General features: G+C 45.9%; 1 protein-coding gene across 2 annotated transcripts in view; it reads right to left on the minus strand.

The window, feature by feature from the left end:
* The window catches only part of KAT2B (lysine acetyltransferase 2B), a 303,093-nt gene that overhangs the window by 202,945 nt on the left and 75,707 nt on the right, over positions 1-24,441 (minus strand). For both annotated transcript variants that reach the window (XM_086942167.1, XM_086942165.1), the window contains exon 2: positions 7,767-7,893. In XM_086942167.1, coding sequence (XP_086798293.1) covers positions 7,767-7,893 — 127 coding nt within the window. The remainder of the gene's footprint in view (positions 1-7,766; positions 7,894-24,441) is intronic.

Consider the following 24,441-nt stretch of genomic DNA (forward strand, 5'->3'; position numbering starts at 1 on the left):
CCGGGTGATGGACTAGATTGCTGCATAACTAAGGAGGAGTGGGAACTTCACTTTAAAAAACTGTATCACTCAGCGGACCCTGTAATAGTTGATGTTTTACCTTATGTCAGGGGAGGCATAATTAAATTGGATATAGGCGAGGTAATGGATGCCATAGACGGACTTACAGCTAGGAAGGCCCCTGGACCTGATGGAATCCCACTGGATCTTTACAAATCGGATCCAGGTTTTTGGGCACCCATCTTGGTAGCTGTATTTAATGCAGCTGCTATAGTGGGCTGTCCCTTGTCCTGGGGTTTATCAACAATTGTCCCTGTGTTTAAGAAAGGAGACAAGGGCAGCCCCCTTTGTTATCGTCCGATTTCACTAATAGATTCCATGGTCAAGATTATGGGGAGGATCTTACTGCAGCGTATATCAAGTTGGACGTCTGACAATAATATTATGTCCATCTCCCAATATGGCTTCTGTGGAGGCCGTTCCACCATAACCCAGTGCCTCAATCTCTTCCTTATACTGAGCAAATATACTGTCGTGCAGAAGGGAGCCGTCCACCTTGCCTTCATGGATCTGTCATCAGCCTACGACTGTGTTAACAGGGGAAGGCTGTGGCAGATCATGCGGGAGAAAGGTGTGGACATAGGGATTGTGGATTTTCTGGTGGACTTGCACAGTAACACCAGTGCAAATGTTAGGTACTCAACAAATGGGGAACCACTAGTAATTTTAACATCAAAAAGGGAGAGCGCCAAGGTTGCATCCTGGCCCCATTTCTTTTTAATTCTTATATTAATGATTTAGATGCTGCACTACAGGAGGTACAATCAGACTGCCCCAGAGTTGGCCGGCGGAGTATTCCTGTACTTTTATACGCAGATGATGCGGTTTTAATTTCTAGAACGGAAAAGTGTCTCCAGGCACTTTTGATGGCGTTTAATATTTTTATGACCAACAGAGACCTATTGGTCAACAATTCTAAATCATATATAATGCATGTTGGCCGACAACCGAAAAAGAACTTTATTTTTAAACTAGATGATGTTCTGATCCCCATCACTCAAACATTTTCATATCTTGGTGTCGTATTTGACACAAAGCTTAGCTGGGGCCCTCATGTGGCAAGAAAGAAAGGGGAAATGACAAGGGTAAATGCCTCTATTTTTAATATTGCCACAAAATTGGGGAAGAAGCCAAATACTGCAATAATGAAACTCTATAATGCTAAATCGATAGCTACCGCTGTATATGGCAGTGTGTTATGGGGCTACGTAAGTGGTGAACAGTTACAGGTCACTGAAAACAATTTTCTAAAACGTCTCCTTTGTGTTCCAGCCAGCACATCGAATTTAGCGGTACACGAAGAACTGGGGACTCAGTACCTATCTGATATATTTGCACTAAGACCACTGACATGCTGAGTAAAATTGTGATTAAACCAAGATATTCTGCTTACCCACCTGATTGTGAAAGACCTTGTGTGCGTGCACTGGCTAAAATACCAGAAATCTTGTTTTTTGAGGCTTGGATGTTTGAATGTGTTTTAAAACCCTTGTGGGATTGTAAAGGGAGATGTGGCAGCAATTAAGCGGGCTTTTCATATGGACAGGAGGGCCCAAAGAGAAGGAGCTCATGAAACCTAATATTAGGAAATGTGTTATGTTAAAAACCTGTGACACCATGGAACTATATTTAACATGCACCTTCACTTCTCATGAAAAATTTCTGCTGACGAGGTTCAGGTTTAATATTTTTCATCATCTTTTAATTAGACCTAAGTCGGATATTTTTAATAAAACTGTTGCTCCCTGTGGCTGCGACGGGAAGTCTCCACAGGATATGCTCCATTTTATATTTTTATGTAGGTTTTATGAATACCCACGCAGACGTTACCTTGTTGCTCTTTTAAAGAAACTAAATTTTAATCAAATAAGACCAGCACTTATTTATCTACAGCTTTTGCACAGTGACAGTGTTCTTCAGGTCATAGAATTTTTAAAATTATCTGTCAAATTGAGAAATTGCCTGGACCAGTGATTCTATACCTCTGAAGGATGATGAGCTTATTTATTGAAAGACCTTATATCATGTTGTTAACCCAGTATTAATTGCACTTTATTGCTGATTTCGCCAACTTACTTATTAATAAAATACGTATAATATGTCCTTTTGTAATTGTGATTTTCAATATGAAATGTTCAATGTATTTTATATGTGTACTTTTATTGTTTGAAACAAAACCGAAATAAAGTCTCTATTGAATTGAATTGACAAATGCTTTTATTTACCGGTTTTTAAAACAATACATAAATAAATGGCGTTGTCATTCACAATCCCAATAGCTCAAATTCTGCGTTGTAAATGCTTGTGCTTTCGTGAAGCTCTTTACGTTAGCTTCCCCTCACCTCCCAAATTTTCAATACATAGACAATTAAAGGGAGCAAGTTGGATGTCAGCTAAATTTAGCTTCTCGAGGACTATCTCTGAGCAAAGGCAAGCTGTATCTCAAGAAGCCGCTGGGGAACGCCACAGCCTGCTACAACAGAGACACAACATCTCAGATGCCCCTCAAAGATGGCTCCTTCTTCTAGTGGCAGCTACCACAACACGAAGGTGGGGGGCAGGGGATGGATGGGCGGGCATTGTTGAGGGGACGAGGATGGAAAAGTAATAATTTTTAAAAACCTTTTCCCCGCAGCCTCTAACGGTTGCCTCAGAGCTCTCCCAGCAAGCAGTCTCTGAGAAGGCAGAGGCTGATCAGCCAATCCTGGCGCTGCACATGGTTGTTTGGCAGGCCAAACATACATGCACACTTCTAAGTGCCACCACCTGCCTGTCGTGCCTGGCCCCGCACGTACGTCAGAATAAGTCAAAGAAAAATAAAATGTTATTGTTTCTTTATCATTTTATTTTTCTCTGGAAAGTGGGGCGATGCTCCTCGGCCATTACAGAGGAGCCGCCGATCCCTGTTCCCATTTATTTATCTGGAGAGAAAAAAAACACAACACCCACCCACCAAAACTGTGCATATACAAGCAAGCATCTGGCTTCAGGAAGTTGATACAATGGTCATTTTTTTTATTGAACACATATGGCAGAAAAAGAAAGAAAACTACTGCCTAAACATGGTAGTAAATGCATCAATAAAGAATATAATTTTGATAAAAATATTAACAATTACATATAATTTAGTAGAACAGTACCGCTGCTTCCTAGCAGGTACTAAGAATAGGTATAGAAACCCTTTTCAGTTTTAATGAGCATCTAAGGAAAATGATTTTAATGGACACTAGCAACAGCTAGTAGTCGCTTTGAATTGCTGTAACCTGAAAACATAGTTTAAACAAGAGGGACACAAAATATTTATATAAAACGATAGAAAAGAGAAAGAAAAAAGGATCGGCTAAGTAAAGCATTGGCCCACTTACTTTAGGCAGCCTTGCACGTAAGAACACAAAATCCTGTCGCTCACAGAAGTCCCACTGTCCTACTCTACACGCTGAGGTGGATGGGAGTAAAAGGTAAATTACAGTGATTCAGCGAGTGCGATGGTCAGCTTGATTATGGCTCTGTGATAGTGCACGTGTGATCCTTCAATGGGCTGCCTGGTGAGGGTGATGCAGAGTGCAACAGCAATCTGTGATGGTGCGTCCATGATTGTGTGACGTGGCGAATGAAATGCAAGAACGGTGATGCCGCAATGTGATGATGTGCAATGTGATGGTGTAAATGTGGGACGTGTGACAGGATGAGTTCTATGTGGCAGTGCAATGGCAGTCAATGTGCTGGTGTCATATGAATGTGGTGGTCTGAGACTTCATGTGTACTGCTGAGTGTGATGCTGTGAGTGTGAGATGATATAGGGCAGGGGTCTTCACATTGGGGGCCTCAAGTGATCCCAAGAAGGTGGGCTGGGGGGCAGGCTATGGCCCAAAGAAGCATGATGCTGATAACAGTGCTCTGTTTCAAGGGGAAAACATATGAGCGGGAGTAAGCCGCTCTGTAATGGGTCATCACTAACAACTTTTGTCTTTTATATCCTGGCTGGGAGAAGGTGTCAAACGGGAAGGGACTCCAAATATTCTTCAAACTACCCCCCCCCCCTCCCCCCCCCCTCCCCCCACCCCCACTCCTCCACTCCCCCAGTCTAATAATCATGTTCCGGATGCTTTTACACGTTAGTAAGGCCTGCCTGACCAGAATAGTATTTTTGGCAATCATGTATTAGGTTTTTTTTTTTTAAACAATACAGAGCTTAACTTTAATGTTTAAATAAGTCTAGACATATTTTAACATTGGCAATTTATTAGAATAATTGTGAAAATTATGAGGAGAGGACAGATTATTTTTTGACCCACTGGGGAGGGGGGCGCAGCATAAACATTTTTGTAGACCACTGATCTAGGATGATGTGAGGGGGTGGGTGATATGCTCAGCATGTGGCTGAAAACACTGTCCCCAGAGAACAATGTGCAGAGCTGAAAGCCCAGGTTGACTAACACTGTTCTTTGCACGATTATTTTTCCAAGTAACGCGATTTGAACTTTTGAGAGCTAAGAAAATCATTTATTGTGAAAAAGAAACACCTAGTAACTACAGTGTACTGAAAAGTGCTGCACTTTAAAAGTGGTCAGATACTACATAGATCACTCTGCTCGCCAGGGAGCATTTACACCCAGGTCAACCTTACATCTCAGGTGCGTATGCAAATAAAACACTGAACCAAATGTGGCCTCCGTGCAAAGACCCAGGCGTGCACACTGGACATTAGTGATACCTCCTTATTGATCAATCTCAGATAAGGGGAAGCAGAAGACTTGGATTGCCGTCTATGCGGTTACACTTAAATGAATTATTGTGATCTTGGGAGAATGGCACAATTGAAATGTGCGTCAGTGCCCTTACCATATGTTTGCTTTGGTGGAACACTGGGTTTACATGCTACATTAAAAAAACCTTTGAGTTGTGTTTTCTGTTATTGCACGACTTCTGTAAGGTACTACTACTGAATATGCACGCGTAGCACTGCAGTTTATTGTGTGTTCTTGCTGTTTTATAGGATTTCTTTTGCATTGCAATGGTTTTTAGTAACTATGCAAATGAAAATATACAAAAGTATGGCATGAGTAACGTTCTGGTGACAGCGAAGAATAAAGTGGGAATGTGAATTACGAGTCTGATAACGAAGGTAAAAGGCTAGATATCCCCTTTTCCCGGATATACAATGCATAAAGTCACAGCCAGGCAAAGGAAGCGGGGTTTAAGTGTAACACAAAGGATGTCCTGAATGAATGCAAAGCGATGGAAAGTAGATTGCAACTCACAGCTAAGCAAGGGCTGAGCACTCGGTGCACCTTATGTGTTCCTTGTTTACCTTTGGAGCTGATCCATTAAGGAAATCATTTCCATTCTGCAGTTTATATTGCGTCTTTACTGAATGCCCCAGGGGCGCAATAATAGTACATCCAGACCTGAGCCCTGACAGCAAGAGACTATCTGTTGCAGATGGAGGGAGGCCTCCGCGTCCAGTGTGTTCCTTCTGCTCCACTGAACAGGAGCACACTGGCTAAGTAGAGTTTTAGACACACACCTATCAGGGAAAGCAGCTCTAAGGGTCCACAGAGCAGACCGTGACACTGCAGGCTATTGTACACGGTTAGTAATATTGTAGTTGTATTTATATAGCACTTACTACCCCAACGAGGCGTCAAAGCGCCTTTCAGTGAGTACCATGCTACTCTGGAACCCAAAAGGATTAGTGGTGAATTAGTACAGAGAATTAGGAGTTCATCTGAGCGGGGAACATGCGAGTCTGTTGGATAGAATAGGACAATTGAGGGAAGAGTAGAAAGTGTTTATTGGGAGATCATAGAGGTGTGGGATGAGTAAAGGGGAGATGGAGGAGGGAAGAGTCTTTAGAAATGGATAAGGGAGATAATAGTCGAAAACTTGGGTTTCTGAGGGTGGGATCCATGCCTGATTTTCAGCATAGCCTCATTCTACACGAGTTTGTTTTATATGCTGTGATATCCCAGTGGTGGTTGTAGTTAGGATTGGTTTTCCACAGACACAGCGTTTTTTTTAGTTTGCCAATAACCTTGGCCCAGTTTAACACATCTTTACAAATCTCCCTCCCCCAGCCCCCCAACAAAAAAAGCAAATCCACTATAGCTCCTTCCTGGAAAGTTTCAGGGTAACCACAGGGTGATCAGTCAAGCAGGTGCCAGAAAAATGGAAGGTCCCAAAATGCAAAATCTCCAAGCATTTTTCCATAGACTTCTTTAGGAATGTCTAGCACAAAAAGTGCTGAACGGAATGACACCATATTTGGCAGGAAGCTAGCCAAATATTGGTCCGCAGATTGTGCTTTTTGTCATTTGGTGTAAACCTGTCCAGTAGTTTTTCAGAAAATAAGGCTGAAAAAAATATGTATACCTGGACAGTTGGGTCCATGAGAGTCTTGCGGTACCGGCAATTCAAAAACAGAGAGTTCTGATTGGCCCAGGGAGCTTTTTTTTCACCCTTAGGCCATCTCACTCCCAAAAGAGACATACTCTGCGGGCGGGAGCGAGCGCTTTGATTGGCTGCCAGTAACATGAGAAAAAAGTTTCTAGCAGCCATAACAGGACTCGGGGACTTAGTCCCCCATCCTGACCTTTAAAATATAAATATAAATGAATGTATAGCTAAATATATAGATAAATATATAGCTACCGTCCATCTGCTTTCACTATTAAAAAATAATAAAGATGAAATAAAGAAAGTTTATACTGTAGCCATGTATACAGTGCTGTGGTTTCTCGCTGGAAGTGATATATATAGATATATATCCTAATATGCAGCTATATATAACCTACCCTGATATATATGTATCAGGGTAAGTGTATCCTGCCTCATCTTCCCCCCCCCCCCCCATGGGCCAAAATAAATGTAAAAAATGGCAAATTTTGCAGCGATCCCATGGGTGTACCACGGGATCACTACAAAACAATTTAAAAATAAAATGGCTGCCACCATTTTATAATCTATATATGGGATGGGCAGCATCAGTAACCCATTCAGGACCCGCCGGGTATATTTAAGGGAGGGGGTACACACCCCCCTCCCCCAAGCCGTTTTTGACCCTCCCCCCCAAAAAAAAATATATTTATAAAAACACTACACACAACAGATAGGAAGGCCAGCACCGTGAGATGTCTAACCATGGATTTCTGTTACTACGTATTTTCAGCAGCTTTGGAGATGGTCATAGGGCAGGGATTGGCCAAGGGCCAGTTTGCTATATTAAAGAATGTGCAATATAACCTATCCTGATGAAAGACATAGATTTTGAATTATGTGCTAAACATCATAGTAAATAAAAAGTGAAAGGTGCTATAACAAAAACGTTTGGTGGTTAATATTGTTGCGTTCAGTTATTTTCCTATTCTTGATGACCTTCCCTTGAAGGTCATCTTTGCTGCTTTTCACAATTGTGTCAATTAGTTGAATCTAAGTTTGCAGCTCGGAACAGTATGTTCTGAAACTGTAGTGATGACCCGAGAGTGGTGGCAATATGTCCCAATGCATTGATGAAGAGGAGCATCTTACCAAGAACTTTGGCATCCTCTGTAGACCTTGATCCAGTGCCATGAAAGCGGTCCTCCTACCTAATGGTCGCCCTAGCAGTCCTTAGGCGTGGGGCGAATCTCCCCGTCTTGTAGTACAGATCTAAAGTAGAAACCATTTGTGTATGCTACACCAACGTAAATAATGAGAACTTTGCTTACCTAGCGCATGACCGCAGCTGCGACATGGCTCCGTGAGGCTGATGACGATCTGCTGCAGATCCACCCTGGGAGGAGTCGGAGGGGGGTTCGGGTTCTTCCAGCCATTGCACTTACACGATTCCTCAGCCTGAAACCAAAATTTCAAAATAATATAAGTGCAATGCAAGGAGCATTCAAACGCAGTGCAAATGCAGGCACGTCCATTAGACATGAGAAATGCTGGCCGGAAATCGTCAAAAATGCCTTCAGGCTTTGACTTCCATTGATGTGCAACAGCGCCCGTGGACTATTGGGCATAAAGAAACCAGGACAGCCAACAAAACCTTCCTGCATAAGATTCATTTTCAAAAATGCAAATTATAAAACAGAGCCGTGTTTTTAACCCAAAATGTTGTTTATTTTGAGAAATTTAATATTGGATCCTGTGGACAGGAATAGGACTCAGCCCCATTCTCACCTTTGCCAACCCTGAGGCACACTAATGATGCGTTTCAAGCAGGTAAACTGGCTGTAGACATTTTGTTTCAACAACAAGCGAAATATTACAATAGTCAATGGAGGATACCTGTAATCGCTCCCACCCTGCGGGGGCACCGGGGATCCCCAAACTCTGACCACAAAGGAGAGGGTCAATGTTCATCTTCATGGACAAAAGCAACTTCAACATCATATCACACAAACAAAGGCTCCTCTTTGAAAAGCTATGACTGACTCTCTACCTACTGCTCCTGGCTCTTGGACCGGCCTGACACCGTCACCAACCTATGTGTTAGTGTGTAAGCGTACGGACGGGGCCCTCTTCCAGGCGCAGTAAGTCACAGAATGCTCTATTGTAGACAGTAGGGTGTAAGCGTATGGATGGGGCCCTCTTCCATGCGCAGTAAGTCACAGAATGCTCTAGTTGTGGATAGCAGCGTGTAAGAGTACGGGCGGGGCCCTCTGCAATGCACAGTAAGTCACAGAATGCTCTAGTTGTGGACAGTAGCGTGTAAGCGTATGGACGGGGCCCTCTTCCATGCGCAGTAAGTCACAGAATGCTCTAGTTGTGGACAGCAGCGTGTAAGAGTACGGGCGGGGCCCTCTGCAATGCACAGTAAGTCACAGAATGCTCTAGTTGTGGACAGTAGCGTGTACGCGTATGGACGGGGCCCTCTTCCATGCGCAGTAAGTCACAGAATGCTCTAGTTGTGGACAGCAGCGTGTAAGAGTACGGGCGGGCCCTCTTCCATGCGCAGTAAGTCACAGAATGCTCTAGTTGTGGACAGCAGCGTGTAAGCGTATGGACGGGGCCCTCTTCCAGGCGCAGTAAGTCACAGAATGCTCTATTGTAGACAGTAGGGTGTAAGCGTATGGATGGGGCCCTCTTCCATGCGCAGTAAGTCACAGAATGCTCTAGTTGTGGACAGCAGCGTGTAAGAGTACGGGCGGGGCCCTCTGCCATGCACAGTAAGTCACAGAATGCTCTAGTTGTGGACAGTAGCGTGTTAGCGTATGGACGGGGCCCTCTTCCATGCGCAGTAAGTCACAGAATGCTCTAGTTGTGGACAGTAGCATGTAAGCGTATGGACGGGGCCCTCTGCCATGCACAGTAAGTCACAGAATGCTCTAGTTGTGGACAGTATCGTGTAAGCGTATGGGCGGGGCCCTCTTCCATGCGCAGTAAGTCACATAATGCTCTAGTTGTGGACAGCAGCGTGTAAGAGTACGGGCGGGGCCCTCTGCCATGCACAGTATGTCACAGAATGCTCTAGTTGTGGACAGTAGCGTGTAAGCGTATGGACGGGGTCCTCTTCCATGCGCAGTGAGTCACAGAATGCTCTAGTTGTGGACAGCAGCGTGTAAGAGTACGGACGGGGCCCTCTTCCAGGCGCAGTAAGTCACAGAATGCTCTATTGTAGACAGTAGGGTGCAAGCTTATGGATGGGGCCCTCATCCATGCGCAGTAAGTCACAGAATACTCTAGTTGTGGAGAGCAGCGTGTAAGAGTACGCGCGGGGCCCTCTGCCATGCACAGTAAGTCACAGAATGCTCTAGTTGTGGACAGTAGCGTGTTAGCGTATGGACGGGGCCCTCTTCCATGCGCAGTAAGTCACAGAATGCTCTAGTTGTGGTCAGCAGCGTGTAAGAGTACGGGCGGGGCCCTCTGCCATGCACAGTAAGTCACAGAATGCTCTAGTTGTGGACAGTAGCGTGTAAGCGTATGGACGGGGCCCTCTTCCATGCGCAGTAAGTCACAGAATGCTCTAGTTGTGGACAGCAGCGTGTAAGAGTACGGGCGGGGCCCTCTGCCATGCACAGTAAGTCACAGAATGCTCTAGTTGTGGACAGTAGCATGTAAGCGTATGGACGGGGCCCTCTGCCATGCACAGTAAGTCACAGAATGCTCTAGTTGTGGACAGTAGCATGTAAGCGTATGGACGGGGCCCTCTTCCATTCACAGTAAGTCACAGAATGCTCTAGTTGTGGACAGTAGCATGTAAGCGTATGGACGGTGCCCCCTTCCATGCGCAGTAAGTCACGGAATGCCCTAGTTGTGGACAGTAGAGTGTAAGCGTATGGACGGGGCCCTCTTCCATGCACAGTAAGTCACAGAATGCTCTAGTTGTGGACAGTAGCCTGTACGCGTACGAACGGTGCCCCCTTCCATGCGCAGTAAGTCACAGAATGCTCTAGTTGTGGACAGCAGCGTGTAAGAGTACGGGCGGGGCCCTCTGCCATGCACAGTAAGTCACAGAATGCTCTAGTTGTGGACAGTAGCGTGTAAGCCTATGGACGGGGCCCTCTTCCAGGTGCAGTAAGTCACAGAATGCTCTTTTGTAGACAGTAGGGTGTAAGCATATGGATGGGGCCCTCTTCCATGCGCAGTAAGTCACAGAATGCTCTAGTTGTGGTCAGCAGCGTGTAAGAGTACGGGCGGGGCCCTCTGCAATGCACAGTAAGTCACAGAATGCTCTAGTTGTGGACAGTAGCGTGTAAGCGTATGGACGGGGCCCTCTTCCAGGCGCAGTAAGTCACAGAATGCTCTATTGTAGACAGTAGGGTGTAAGCGTATGGATGGGGCCCTCTTCCAGGCGCAGTAAGTCACAGAATGCTCTAGTTGTGGACAGCAGCGTGTATGAGTACGGGCGGGGCCCTCTGCCATGCACAGTAAGTCACAGAATGCTCTAGTTGTGGACACTAGCGTGTTAGCGTATGGACGGGGCCCTCTTCCATGCGCAGTAAGTCACAGAATGCTCTAGTTGTGGTCAGCAGCGTGTAAGGGTACGGGCGGGGCCCTCTGCCATGCACAGTAAGTCACAGAATGCTCTAGTTGTGGACAGTAGCATGTAAGCGTATGGACGGGGCCCTCTTCCATGCACAGTAAGTCACAGAATGCTCTAGTTGTGGACAGTAGCATGTAAGCGTATGGACGGGGCCCTCTGCCATGCACAGTAAGTCACAGAATGCTCTAGTTGTGGACAGTAGCGTGTAAGCGTATGGACGGGGCCCTCTGCCATGCACAGTAAGTCACAGAATGCTCTAGTTGTGGACAGTAGCATGTAAGCGTATGGACAGGGCCCTCTGCCATGCACAGTAAGTCACAGAATGCTCTAGTTGTGGACAGTAGCGTGTAAGCTTATGGACGGGGCCCTCTTCCATGCGCAGTAAGTCACATAATGCTCTAGTTGTGGACAGCAGCGTGTAAGAGTACGGGCGGGGCCCTCTGCCATGCACAGTAAGTCACAGAATGCTCTAGTTGTGGACAGTAGCATGTAAGCGTATGGACGGGGCCCTCTGCCATGCACAGTAAGTCACAGAATGCTCTAGTTGTTGACAGTAGCGTGTAAGCGTATGGACGGGGCCCTCTTCCATGCGCAGTAAGTCACATAATGCTCTAGTTGTGGACAGCAGCGTGTAAGAGTACGGGCGGGGCCCTCTGCCATGCACAGTAAGTCACAGAATGCTCTAGTTGTGGACAGTAGCGTGTAAGCGTATGGACGGGGCCCTCTTCCATGCGCAGTGAGTCACAGAATGCTCTAGTTGTGGACAGCAGCGTGTAAGAGTACGGACGGGGCCCTCTTCCAGGCGCAGTAAGTCACAGAATGCTCTATTGTAGACAGTAGGGTGTAAGCTTATGGATGGGGCCCTCATCCATGCGCAGTAAGTCACAGAATGCTCTAGTTGTGGACAGCAGCGTGTAAGAGTACGGGCGGGGCCCTCTACAATGCACAGTAAGTCACAGAATGTTCTAGTTGTGGACAGTAGCCTGTACGCGTACGGACGGTGCCCCCTTCCATGCGCAGTAAGTCACAGAATGCTCTAGTTGTGGTCAGCAGCGTGTAAGAGTACGGGCGGGGCCCTCTACAATGCACAGTAAGTCACAGAATGTTCTAGTTGTGGACAGTAGCCTGTACGCGTACGGACGGTGCCCCCTTCCATGTGCAGTAAGTCACAGAATGCTCTAGTTGTGGACAGTAGCCTGTACGCGTACGGACGGTGCCCCCTTCCATGCGCAGTAAGTCACGGAATGCTCTAGTTGTGGACTGTAGCATTTAAGCGTACGGGCGGGCCCTCTGTCATGCGCAGTAAGTCGCAGAATGCTCTAGTTCCGGTGGAGAGTAATGTGGAAACAGATGATGGTGCCCTTGGCTGTGCTCAGTAGAGCACAGAATGGGGTAGTTATGCTGGGACGTAGTGTTAAACCTATAGAATGGACCTGCCACCATGCACACAAGGGCATGCAGTGAGCCAGTGCAGCTAAGAAGAGTGTGGGTGTGTCCAAGTGGAAGCCTCAGGCCAAGACGGAAGGAATCAAGTACCATTTCACAACCTCAAATGGCCTTTTCGATTATATGAAAGAAATATCCTTATCTACCAGAAACAGGCGCAGCCAACTCCTCTGCTGTGAAAACAAGCAGGCAGCTGCCAAGTGCAAAGTAAACAAGCGACTGAAATGTTGAATGCATTGTAGTGACTGACAGAGCACACAAATAAAAATCTACACCCCATGACCCACCTGGAACATATCATCAAGGTGGTATTATTTTAGCCCTGTGCACAACAAAAGTAAGTCACAGCCAGTCTTTACATTTCTGTAAGAAAAGCAACTTGCCCTTTTAACGTTCAACATGTTTAAGATGTAGCGGGACCTCTGCTGCTCATCGTGGCCTAACTGTATTCTGTCTGTACATTAAGTAAGGGGATGTAGCTCAGCCTCCTTTTGCCATAGTCCTCTTTAGCTCGGGAACCATAAACCATGGGTGAAGGACATTGACAATCACCGCTTAGAACTTGTTAGCTAACAGCTGCTGATTGTTTATTCCTTCAAAACATCAAGGTGATGGACGGGGTGCTTGAAATAATCTCAAATGCAAAAACCACAGTTGATGGACAGAATGTAGAACAATGTCATACATTCACCCCAGTACAGAGATCTGGGCCCAAATCCTTCGTTTTATTCCACTCCACACCACCCCAGTTCAGACATGGCCATATGTAAATTAGTCTGACCCTGTGCCTCATGGGAACAGTCCAGCCCCAACTGCCAAGCCATGCCTTCCCTGGACCGGAAACAAGCTTCTGAGGACCGGTTTCTGGCTATCAGCCGTCTTCAGCCAGGATAGCTTGACTCCAGTAGTTTAGTGAGCACGGGACCCACGACTGGGCATACCTTTCCCACATAGGGTGAACAGCAAAACACACAAGCTGATGGACGGAATGTTGCACAATGGCAAAACATTCACCCCCAGTCACAGATCTGGGTATAATCACAGGTGATGGACAAAATGTAGGACAATGTCATACATTCACCCCAGTACAGAGATTTGGGCCCAAATCCTTCGTTTTATTCCACTCCACACCACCCCAGTTCAGACATGGCCATATGCAAATTAGTCTGACCCTGTGCCTCATGGGAACAGTCCAGCCCGAACTGCCAAGCCATGCCTTCCCTGGACCGGAAACAAGCTTCCGAGGACTGGTTTCTGGCATTCCAGCCGTCTTCAGTCCGGCTTGCTTGAATCCAGTGGTGTGGAGTGCATGGGACTCACGTCTGAGCATACCCATCCCACTCGGGGTGACAAATGCAAAAACCACAGTTGATGGACAGAATGTAGAACAATGTCATACATTCACCCCAGTACAGAGATCTGGGCCCAAATCCATCGTTTTTTTGCACTCCACGCCACACCAGGTTAGACATGGCCATATGCAAATCAGTCTGTGCCTCATGGGAACAGTCCAGACCGAACTGCCAAGCCATGTCTTCCCTGGACCGGAATCAAGAATCCTAGGACCTGTTTCTGGCTATCAGCCGTCTTTCAGCCAGGATAGCTTGACTCCAGTGGCGTAGTGAGCACGGGACCCACGTCTGGGCACACCCTTCCCACATAGGGTGGACAGCAAAACACACAAGATGATGGACGGAATGTTGCACAATGGCAAAAACTTCACTCCCAGTCACATGTCTGGGTTTAATCCATCGGTATTTTGCTCACCAAGCCACCCCAGTTCAGACATGGCTATATGCAAATCAGTCTTGACCCTGTGCCTCATGGGAACAGTCCAGACCAAACTGCCAAGCCTTGTCTTCCCTGTACCGGAATCAAGCATCCAAGGACCTGTTTTTTGCTATCAGCCGTCTTTCAGCCAGGATAGCTTGACTCCAGTGGCGTAGTGAGTACGGGACCCACGTCTGGGCACACTTTCCCACATCGGGTGAACAGCAAAACACACAAGATGATGGAGGGAATGTTGCACAATGGCAAAACATTCACCCCCAGTCATAGATCTGCCACTTCTGACATTTGAGTTGGAATCCCTCTTTGCTGCAGAAGTGGGCTCTGACTCTGACGGGCCCGTAGGCCACTACTGTCGTAGACATCCCCTGTTTTGGGCCAGCCTGGAAGCCGCAACTGTCATTTTAGCGCCCCATCTGCACCCGACCTGGAGAGGCTACAACATCTGAAGACAAGTGCTGCCTTGTGAGGAGCCACAATGGGCCCTCCTAGATGTTGAGATTGAAGACAGGTCGCAGCCAGGGGGAAAGCGAATGGAACTGTTTTGTGCAGATACATTCGGGGGTATTGTGAGAGAACTTCACCCGAGCCGAATTAGTGCTTAGTCCCATTTTATGCACCGGGAACTACAGATGCTGCAAAACTTATCAGGGAGAGGGCACCAAAATGGTACACTCCCCCCGCCCCCGGTAACAAGTTACGTTAGCGCATCACTTAGTATTGCAAACAGTTTTTCTGATGCCCCCAATTGTGCTGTGTATTATTAAATTATACTGTATGATTAAACTACTTTATTTTAACTCAAAAGATAAGGACTGGGCTGGGTAATATGTTATTGTGTGTGATGGTTGCCGAGCCCTTTACCCGCACACTGTATTCCAGATAATCCTTAGACAGCTTGCCTTCTCTACTCTGAGACTCAAGTGCAGAAAGGGTTCACTTGGAACTGTTTGCAGAGCAACATCAGGACGGACCACAGGACACCGATGACAAACAAGCGGTCACCATGGCTACTGTGAAGCCCACAAAATACTCGGATGTATTGGCCAAGTCTATTGACCAATGTTTGTCCTTTTTCGAGCCACTGACCACACTTTGATTTGGTGGAAAGGTGCAAGATGTAATAAAGACAGTAAGGTACCATTAGTTTAATAATGATGCACAATGACTGAACCGCAACACGGACCCCCTCTGAGATTTGCTGAAACAGAACCACAACAGATGCAACAGAACCAGTGAAAAACATCAACAGATCCTTCTACAAGGACAGCTGAGGCAGCAACATCCGAATTACCCAACAACAACAGATGCGTAAAAGACTAACACTGGGCAACACAAACAGCACAACATAACAGTTGAAGATTTAAGAACAACAACTAAGAACCTGTTCTCCTCCAATCATCAATCGTCGACGGTTCCAAGCTGCAATTTGTAGTGTGTCACTTGCTTGCACTACTAACGGTCCAAAAGCAATGCCCTTCTAATTAGCTGTTGAGCCGCTGATTAACACTGCATTGCATGAGAACTGCTATCAGATCATTGTAACCGCCTGAGTTACATTTGTGCAATAAACGCTGCCAGTGTGAAACCAAAGTTCAGTGCTAATAGTTGCTCTTCACAGCCTGCTCAGCTGCACTGATGAACAAGATGGCTCTGCGAGCTAATTCTACAGATTTACCCAATGCTCATGGGAAAGCTTGCAAGCAGAAAGGAACTTGCCAAACTGAAGCAGCCGCAGAAACAGCAATGCTGGCTGAGAGGATCAGGAGAAAAGTCCTCACAAGCTGGTCTCCAGAATACAGAAACATACTGCTTCATGGCAAATGTAAAGAAACAAATCTTTGGAGTTACGTTTTCCTAAGGATATTGCATTGTAAGTCCTTTGCATCAATCTGCCACAACACAATCACCACTACTATCCATTAAAAACGGTTCTAGTGAGAACCACTGCGTCTAAAGCCTGCCTACCATGCAAAGGAGGCACACAAGAGCCTGTTTTACACACATGGTTGTGCAGAGATTTTAACTTATCACGCAGGAATTAATCCCCTCTGCTAAAGGTGTGCTTTTTAATAATTACAGCAGAGTGTTTGTATAATGGTGTTTTGGTAGCTTTTTATCAAATTAGGCGCTGAGGAAAGAATAAGACTAATATTAATGGTAGCTTTTCTTTCCTTGACGGAATTCTTCCATTTAACTATTGAATAGATATAACTCAATCTGATTTGCAGAACTGCCTGCTCGCGGGCTGGGCACCAAACCCTGGATAGCTGCTCCCCGAGCTAGGCTGGGACCTCAACGTTACTCCTCTGGGGAAGAAAGCGAAGGCAGATCTCTAGAAATGGCACACATTACCTCTGAACCCCATGGGGAGAGGTGCCCTGTTTAAAATGAGGATTCTCCCCAGGTTCCTCTATGTTCTCCAAAACACCCCCTTCTCCTTCCTGAGGGCCTGGTTTCAGCAGCTGGACAGCATGGCCTCTAAGTTCCTTTGGGGGAAGGGGAGGGTTCGCCTGGCCCTGAGCATCTGTAGGGTTCCTTCATTTGATGGGGTCTGGAGATGGCCCATTTATACCTGTTTTACCTGGCCACGCGCTTGCTATCCATACACGACTGGTTTAACAGGGGCTAATCCGACCCGGCCTACAGGCTTGAGCTTGGCGAGTTAGGCCTGACCAAAATCCAGTCTATGTTGTACAGGGAACCCATTCTGTCTCGACTGCCGGATGTGACACGCTCTGCGCTGTTGGCCTGGCGGGCTTCGCTGCGACACACTAAGTGGATACAAAAGTTGACCCAGTGCACGCCCCTCTGGCAAGGTTAGAGAGGTTTGTGGGCTACAGGGCTTTAGATCCGGGGACCATATACGGATCTCACAGTTGGGTGATGTGTGGGCATGCGGCCACATGCGCTCCTTCAAGGACCTCCAAATCCGGTACTCACTCCACCAGTCACAATTTTACAAGTACATACAGCTACCCCATGCCCTCCACGTATACCTCAATTAAGGAAGCGCGGATCCCTGAACACAGGCCGCCTGAGGCGCAGATTATGCTGGGAGACCTGGGGAAGGGGGGAATCTCCCGTATCTCCCGGACACTGGTCAATAACACCCCGACCATGCTAGATTGACTCTGAAATCAATGGGAGTGGGTGGGCACACTGGAAGAGCAAGACTGGCGCAATGCTCTTGTGGCCCCCAGGACGGTCACCGCTTCAGCCAGGCTCCTTATGGTTCAGCTATACTATTTGCATGCAGCCCACCTGAACCAGTCACACCTTCACCAGGCAGGTTTTTGCCTGACCCCACCTGCACCAGGTGCGCCCATGAACCATCTGATTTCGTCCACATGGTATGGGCATGCCCTCATCTGACACGGTTCTGAGGGGACATTTAGGAAGAACTCACTGAAATATTGGGATGGGAAGTCCCTCACAATCTACGACACGCACTCCTGGTATTACAGGTGGGCTGGATGTGTCCAGAAATTAAAAACTGTTTCTCACTACGGCAATGGTTGTGGCCAAGAGGGACATAGCGGCTTCTAGGAAATACCCTAATCCCTCGAGCGTCGGGCGCTGGCGGAGCGGGGTTGACTGGTGTGCCACACAAGAGAAAAACATGTATGAGGCATGCGGTTGTCCTAAAAAGTACGGTAGGGTGTTGGGGAAGTGGTTGGGGGGAATGGTATAGACATGCAGGGAATGCCTAACTGCATTTAAGTTGTATCCTATTGACTCAACACTGTGGGAAAGTTGAGCTGTTGAATATGCTCCTGTATTTTCTTGGTATCGCGATGATTGGCTGATATCGTTTGTCAAAATCAATAAAAATTTGTTTATCAAAAAACCCTGGATAGCTTCCATGGAAAAACCCAGTAGAGGCAGGCTCCCGCAGGTGGCCCGCGCCTCCAGCGGATTACCAACAACATTCTGGAACTTCCCTTGGGAGGTGGGTCCTTCCATCTTACCTGCAGTACTTGTGGGGTCTTCTGTCCTCCTGGGTGGGTGGCCTTCTTCTATCTGTACCATTCTGCAGCTCAGCCTCGCTAAATGGAGGAGGGGTCGGAGCCAGGAGTCTACAACTGCCTCTTGGTCTTCCTGAAAGAGCGAAAGTCTGCTACTCCCATTCCAAGAATCAGGACTATGTCTTGCACTTCATTCAAGTTTTTTTGGGCACCTAAACTGAGCTTGAGTGCGACAAAGGTTTCAAGATTTGGGCTCTTTGATCTGTAATCTCCTCACAGGAAGAAGTCTCAAGAACTGAAAGGAATACTGCAACTCCATAATGTAGTTTCTGCCAAGTTTCTTTGGTAATGAAAGGCATCCAGGCAGCCAGCCAACCCAGCACATAACAGGCAAGTCACCGTATTCCTTCAAGGAAGTGACCTCTTCTGGGCGGTGTAAACAACTATTACGAAACAAGCAGTGATCAGGTGCAGCCACTAACATGCCTGGAAGCACGACAGCAAACGAAAAACAAGTCTGTACAGTTAGCTTGTGTGTATTTGCAGAGAAAGTCGAAGCATCCAGACACAACTAAAGTTCGTTGGGAGGCACAAGATGTTAGAGCCGAGGCAACATGTCCAGCAGAAGAAGTGGTGTCAAATGTCTACCTAAAGCTCAAACCGATGAAGGCATAAGTCCTCCCATTCCCCAACCAAACCAGAGGTTCAAGCCAGGTTCAACCGAATAACCTGGACTACTTCAACATCCCAACACCCCCTCCAGCTGAAAACCATTGGATTCACCTTCAGCAAAGACCTCTTCTTTAAAGAAAACATTCCAAGGAAAATCAGGACTGACTGCTACCAAAATCCCTCCTGAATATGTTAAAAACATTCTTAGCCGAAAGTAACTTCCCCACATCTGCTCAAGCCCCAGTCGTCTCACCACTTTGGTAGCATTGCCCTATTGAATGGCCTTCCCAATCCATACAGGCTGACTGAAGGCTATTCTACATGCTAACGCACATTATCCAAAGGCCTGCAAAGGAGTGACCACATCACCCCAATACTGAATGAACTACATGGACTATGTCTTCAAGGCTGGCAGCATCAAGTAGAAAGCCCACAGAAGCACCACCACTGCCTACCTGGCTGAGAAACTAACCACCTCAGGTGGACATCCCACAGCGGGAGACAGGACGCTGCCAGAGCAGAAACAAGGAGATGCAAAACAAACAAGCATGAACCAAAGGACGTAGGCCTTGCCTCAGCAAGCATGCATTTTGTAATTTGTTTTTGCAAACAAATGCAATAATCAAATAGCATTTGCAATACAATAGGTCTCGCATTTATGAGAGTTTGAGCTACTGCACTGTAAATGACAAAAGCTTACATTTTCTCAAATGCGAGACCTATTGCATTGCAAATATTTTTTGTTTCCAAGTGCCCCATGCCTCGCTTGCACGTTATTAGATGCCACGCCTCTTTCTTTAGACGAGCTGCATCTATCGAAAGGGGCGTGGCTTCCATTGAAGTGAAAGCATGGTATGGTGCGCTTTAACCAAAGAAGCATGTATTTAAAAAACAAATGCTTTTTGTAAAAGCGCCCCAAACAGCACCTTCATTTTAAGGGCGCCACAACCCTTTCTTTAGACGCGGCTCGTCTAAAGAAATGGGCGTGGCCTCTAGTAACCTGTAAGCGTGGCATGGAGTGCTGGCATGGAGCGCTTGGAAACAACATCAAAAGATGTGAAGAATAGAAAAAACGTTCGCACCGCAAATAAACCAAAGGCTGCCACTGTGGCATGCCATGCCATTAAAAAAAAAAAAAGGTAGGAGAGGGCGTGACCTGACTGCAACAGCAGGCGGGTTATAACAATTTTAAGTAGTGCTCGGAGGCTGTAATTAAAGCCTACCGAGTATTAACACTCCAGTTTTTATGGGAGGTTACAAGATGAGACAAGGGTACTAAAGACGGACCAATGAAGAGCCAGAGCCAGAGTTTACAAATGACAAAAGCCAATGCAAAATATGGGCGGAGAGTGGGCGGAGCTTCAAGTCCATAACTGAATCCAGCATGCTTTGCAGAACATCACATGCGCTGCCCAGGCTCAACCTAAAAAAACCTTACAAAAATATAGGAGTGGCTCAGGATCCTATGTACAGCACGCCTGGCACTGAAGTCTCCTCCATTTCAGGCGGCTGTGCACAAGTATTCACAAATTTCACACACAATGACTGCAGTGCAAATCAGCCAACAGATGAAGTGGGCGGCCCCATGCTGCGGCGAGAGGAGGCATTATGTGAGTGACTTGTGGACAGGTCAAAAGATCAAAGGGGGTTGACGTAAAGCTATTGTATGTATGTCAACATGTATGTACTTTAATTACAATTTTTTTTTAAAAACACAAGGCTGGCAAACCAATTAAAGCGGTCTCTAATCCAGGCCTAAACAGGGTGGTAGGCCACCTTCATCTAGGCACGAAGATCTGGACCAGCAGGCCCATTAAAACCTCCTGAAATCTAAAATAAGGAACTGTGGACGCACATCTTCACAGACCACTACCACTACACAGTAGAAACCCAGGACCGCACACATATACTGACTCGTTGTAAACTATCACAAACCGTCTCAGAACTAGGCCACGTTTAAGGCACTCAGATGAGGTCTACCTAGGTTTGCGCTTTATAACTGCAAATTCATAAATCATGCTTGAAATATATTTTCAGATTTGAATATAGACTGTACAATAACTTCACTAGCGAAATATTATATTCACTATTTTTTGCCGCTTGTAAGTGATGCAATTAAAGAGTTGGAAAAAGCAGCAGCCTCCCAGTGGTAGAAATTGTGAAAAATTAAAGTACCGCCAACCTAGAAAGTTCTAGGAAGTTTACTGAAGCTAATAATATCTGGGGTGAGTTTAAGCAAGAAGTGAAGAGGGATTTGAAGTGTTGGGTGAAGAACAGATAAACATCTGTCCCCTGGATGACTAGTGGGGAAACGAGGTATTGATATAAAGCATAAACTGGAGGAGTGCAAAGTTCTGCTTGGCATGTAGTTCCTTACGCCGCCGCTCAAAAAGTGAAGTGTAGAGGTGTTTAATATTGTACAGAACACTTTCAATTCACTCTAGCATGGACAGAGAGCCAGTGCAGTATTCTGAATAGGTGCCTGGCATGGAACACTGGTGGTTTTACCTGTAAATCAGGAAGCATTTTATTGAAAACCTGAAGGTACGCCATGAGGAATTTAGACAACCCTAAAAACAAAGGGTATTGCCATAGACCAGGTGACAACGTATAGTGTTTGATATTACAAGACCTTTTCCTTCTTGAGTCAGATAGGGTATCTCTACACAAAGTCTATGGAGTTAGTACAAGCAAGAAGCAGTGGCATTGGACAACTGGGTGATCAGAAGTATATCTCCATCCAACCAGACTCCAAGGGTCCTTTATCATCCTCACAGGCCTAGAGGGCTGGATGAAGGTCAACTGTCTCAAACTCAACGTGATTAGGAGGAAGTTCTCACCTTTGGGAACAACACCTCACCTGGAATTGGTGGCCTGCTGAACTCAGCCCATTCCCCCGCCTCACCAGACCACGCCCGCAACATCGCCATCATCTTGGATAGCAAGCTACGGTGCAGAAACAGGTAAGCACAGTTTCATCCACCTGCTTCCACACCCTATGCATGCTCTGCAAGATCTTCAGGTGGCTCCCAATCAACACAAGAAGGATGGTCATGCAGGTCCTTGTCACCAGCAGACTGGACTATGGGAACACACTCTACTCAAGACTCACTGCACGCCTCCTGAAAAGACTGCAGACAATACAATACTCCGCGGCAAGACTCCTCTTTGACATGCCCAGACGGACCCATATCACACCCCACCTCATGAAGTTCCACTGGCTCCCGATCCAGAAGAGATGCTGGTTCAAGATGTTGACCAGTGCATACAAAGCCCTGAACAATGAACGGTCAGCATACATCAACAAATGCATGGATTTCGACGGACTGACCAGACATCAACAATCCACCTTTCACTTCCTCACAAACACTCCCTGGATCCACCGAGGCAACAGCTGAGGATTCCCCTTCTCGCACCTGAGGACCAAAGCTTGGAACGACCTTCCTCTGCACCTTAAGACTGCCTTATCCCTCTGGCAATTCAGAAAGGACTCAAGAACCAGCTGTTCAAATGAACAGATCACCACGAAGCAGTTAAGCACTCCAGCGCCTTGCAACCTTCACAGGTGATTTGCCGCACTTTCGAAATCCTTGATGGATTGAGTATATGGCCTACCGCAGATGGCCAACAGGAGGTCAGCCAAAGGTCAGCACTCCCCCCGCCCCCCTATCATAAGAATAGGGGCACTTATACCACCAGTATCTACCACTAGATTACGTCATCTAACGCAGTTATAAGCACAGATTTGATGCTACATGTTGGGCAAAAGGCTGCACATGCTTTTACTAAATTTTATAAAGGTTCAATTAAGATGCTGCCTGCATATGGGACAATAGCTGGGCTAGTAGAGTGGAGGTCAAGGCTTTTAATGCTAAGGATTACATATTCCATTAGCTAAAAGTCATTACGTCCTACTGATGACAATGAAAAGACAAACATTTTTTACCTCAGTAATTCTTTAAACGGTTTGTGGCAAGCAAAGTAGGAAAGAGAGCAGGTTACACTAAATGCACTTCAGACACTCTGCTAACGGTCAGAACATTCCATGGCCATCATTCTAAGTGTAAACATGCGTAATAGTTGGATATTATTAGCAAAACACTGCATTTGACCCTCGCAGGACTTTCTAGCAAGAGAATCTACGTGCTGCCAGACACCATTTCCATTCGGTCTTTTAATGAATCAATGGCCTGAACTTGCAAGGGTAATACTAACCAGGAACATGGTACTGCGGCACCAATACTGGGTTCCACTTCCTATGAGCAATTCGATAGGAAACTGGAAGGCCATCAAACGCTTATACAATAGTACCAAACTCTGCGTGACATTGAGGAAAGATTTTTCTAGACTTCTGCAACAAATGTTGAAAATTTGCATCCTCCTTGAGAGAGTAACAGAACTTGCGAAGGCGAAGATTATAGCTCCTTGAAGACCAAGATCTGATCCGAGTGTATAGTGAGGAAATATTATTAATTACAGTGGCAGTCTGTTGCGAAAGGCTTAGTTGCAGGAGCAGAAGGACAAGAGGAGTACATTTTTGCATAAGGATCTAGAGCAGCTTGGCTAGATATGGATGCGTTTCTGATGCTCTGTCTGTTTGAGTCCTGTATGGGTACACCTTTCCCATCAGAACATCATACATTGCAATTCCTCAACCGGAGATACTGTGCTAACTTCTCCAAAGGATCTTGCTTCCAACAAACCATAACAAACTAGATACCATAACTCTTTAATCGAATCTGGTCAGCAATTCTTCCCTATACTTCAATCTTGTAACTATTCACCTAAAATACACTTTGGTCTAATTACTGAAATGTTCTCACTTTATCCCAAGGCGAGGGATAACCTATACAGGAATGTGGCCAATCCCCATTTCTCCTGACAGACCAAAAGGAGCAATAGTGTAACAAATTTTATAAATAGCAGTCTTCTACTTCACAAATAAGCAACTTTAACAAGGGTTTAATGCACCAAGCCATGGCAATATATGTATATATATATACACACATGCGTAAACCGTATATATATATATATATATATATATATATATATATATATATATATATATATATATATTCAATGAAAAAACCATAGGTTATAGACCATATATAGTTAGGAATTAGCATTTACAAAACCTTATTTTACTCACACAAAACCATTGAAATTCCATATATAGTTAGTTGCACTAACTATATATCGCGCACCCGCAATCCACTGCTGATGATGTCACATATTACATCATTCATGACATGGTCAGTGACATCACTGATGACATCTCAAATGACATCACTGATGACATCACTGATGACAACATCCAGTGACTGTATGTTTCTGTAAAGTTAAAATATGTCTTACATATTGAAGAATGAGTGGATTTATAAGTGTCTGGATGAAGGATTTAGTAGGTGCATGACTGACTGTATGAGTGAGTGATTAAATGTGTCTCACTGAGTGCATGGGTTAGTGACTAAACTGTCTTAATTTGTGCATCATTATGTCTGTTGTTCTGTAAACTGCTGCATGTGTTGATCAGTAGCT

The sequence above is a fragment of the Lissotriton vulgaris genome, chromosome 10 (assembly GCF_964263255.1).
Source record: "Lissotriton vulgaris chromosome 10, aLisVul1.2, whole genome shotgun sequence".
In the NCBI taxonomy this organism is placed as follows: domain Eukaryota; kingdom Metazoa; phylum Chordata; class Amphibia; order Caudata; family Salamandridae; genus Lissotriton; species Lissotriton vulgaris.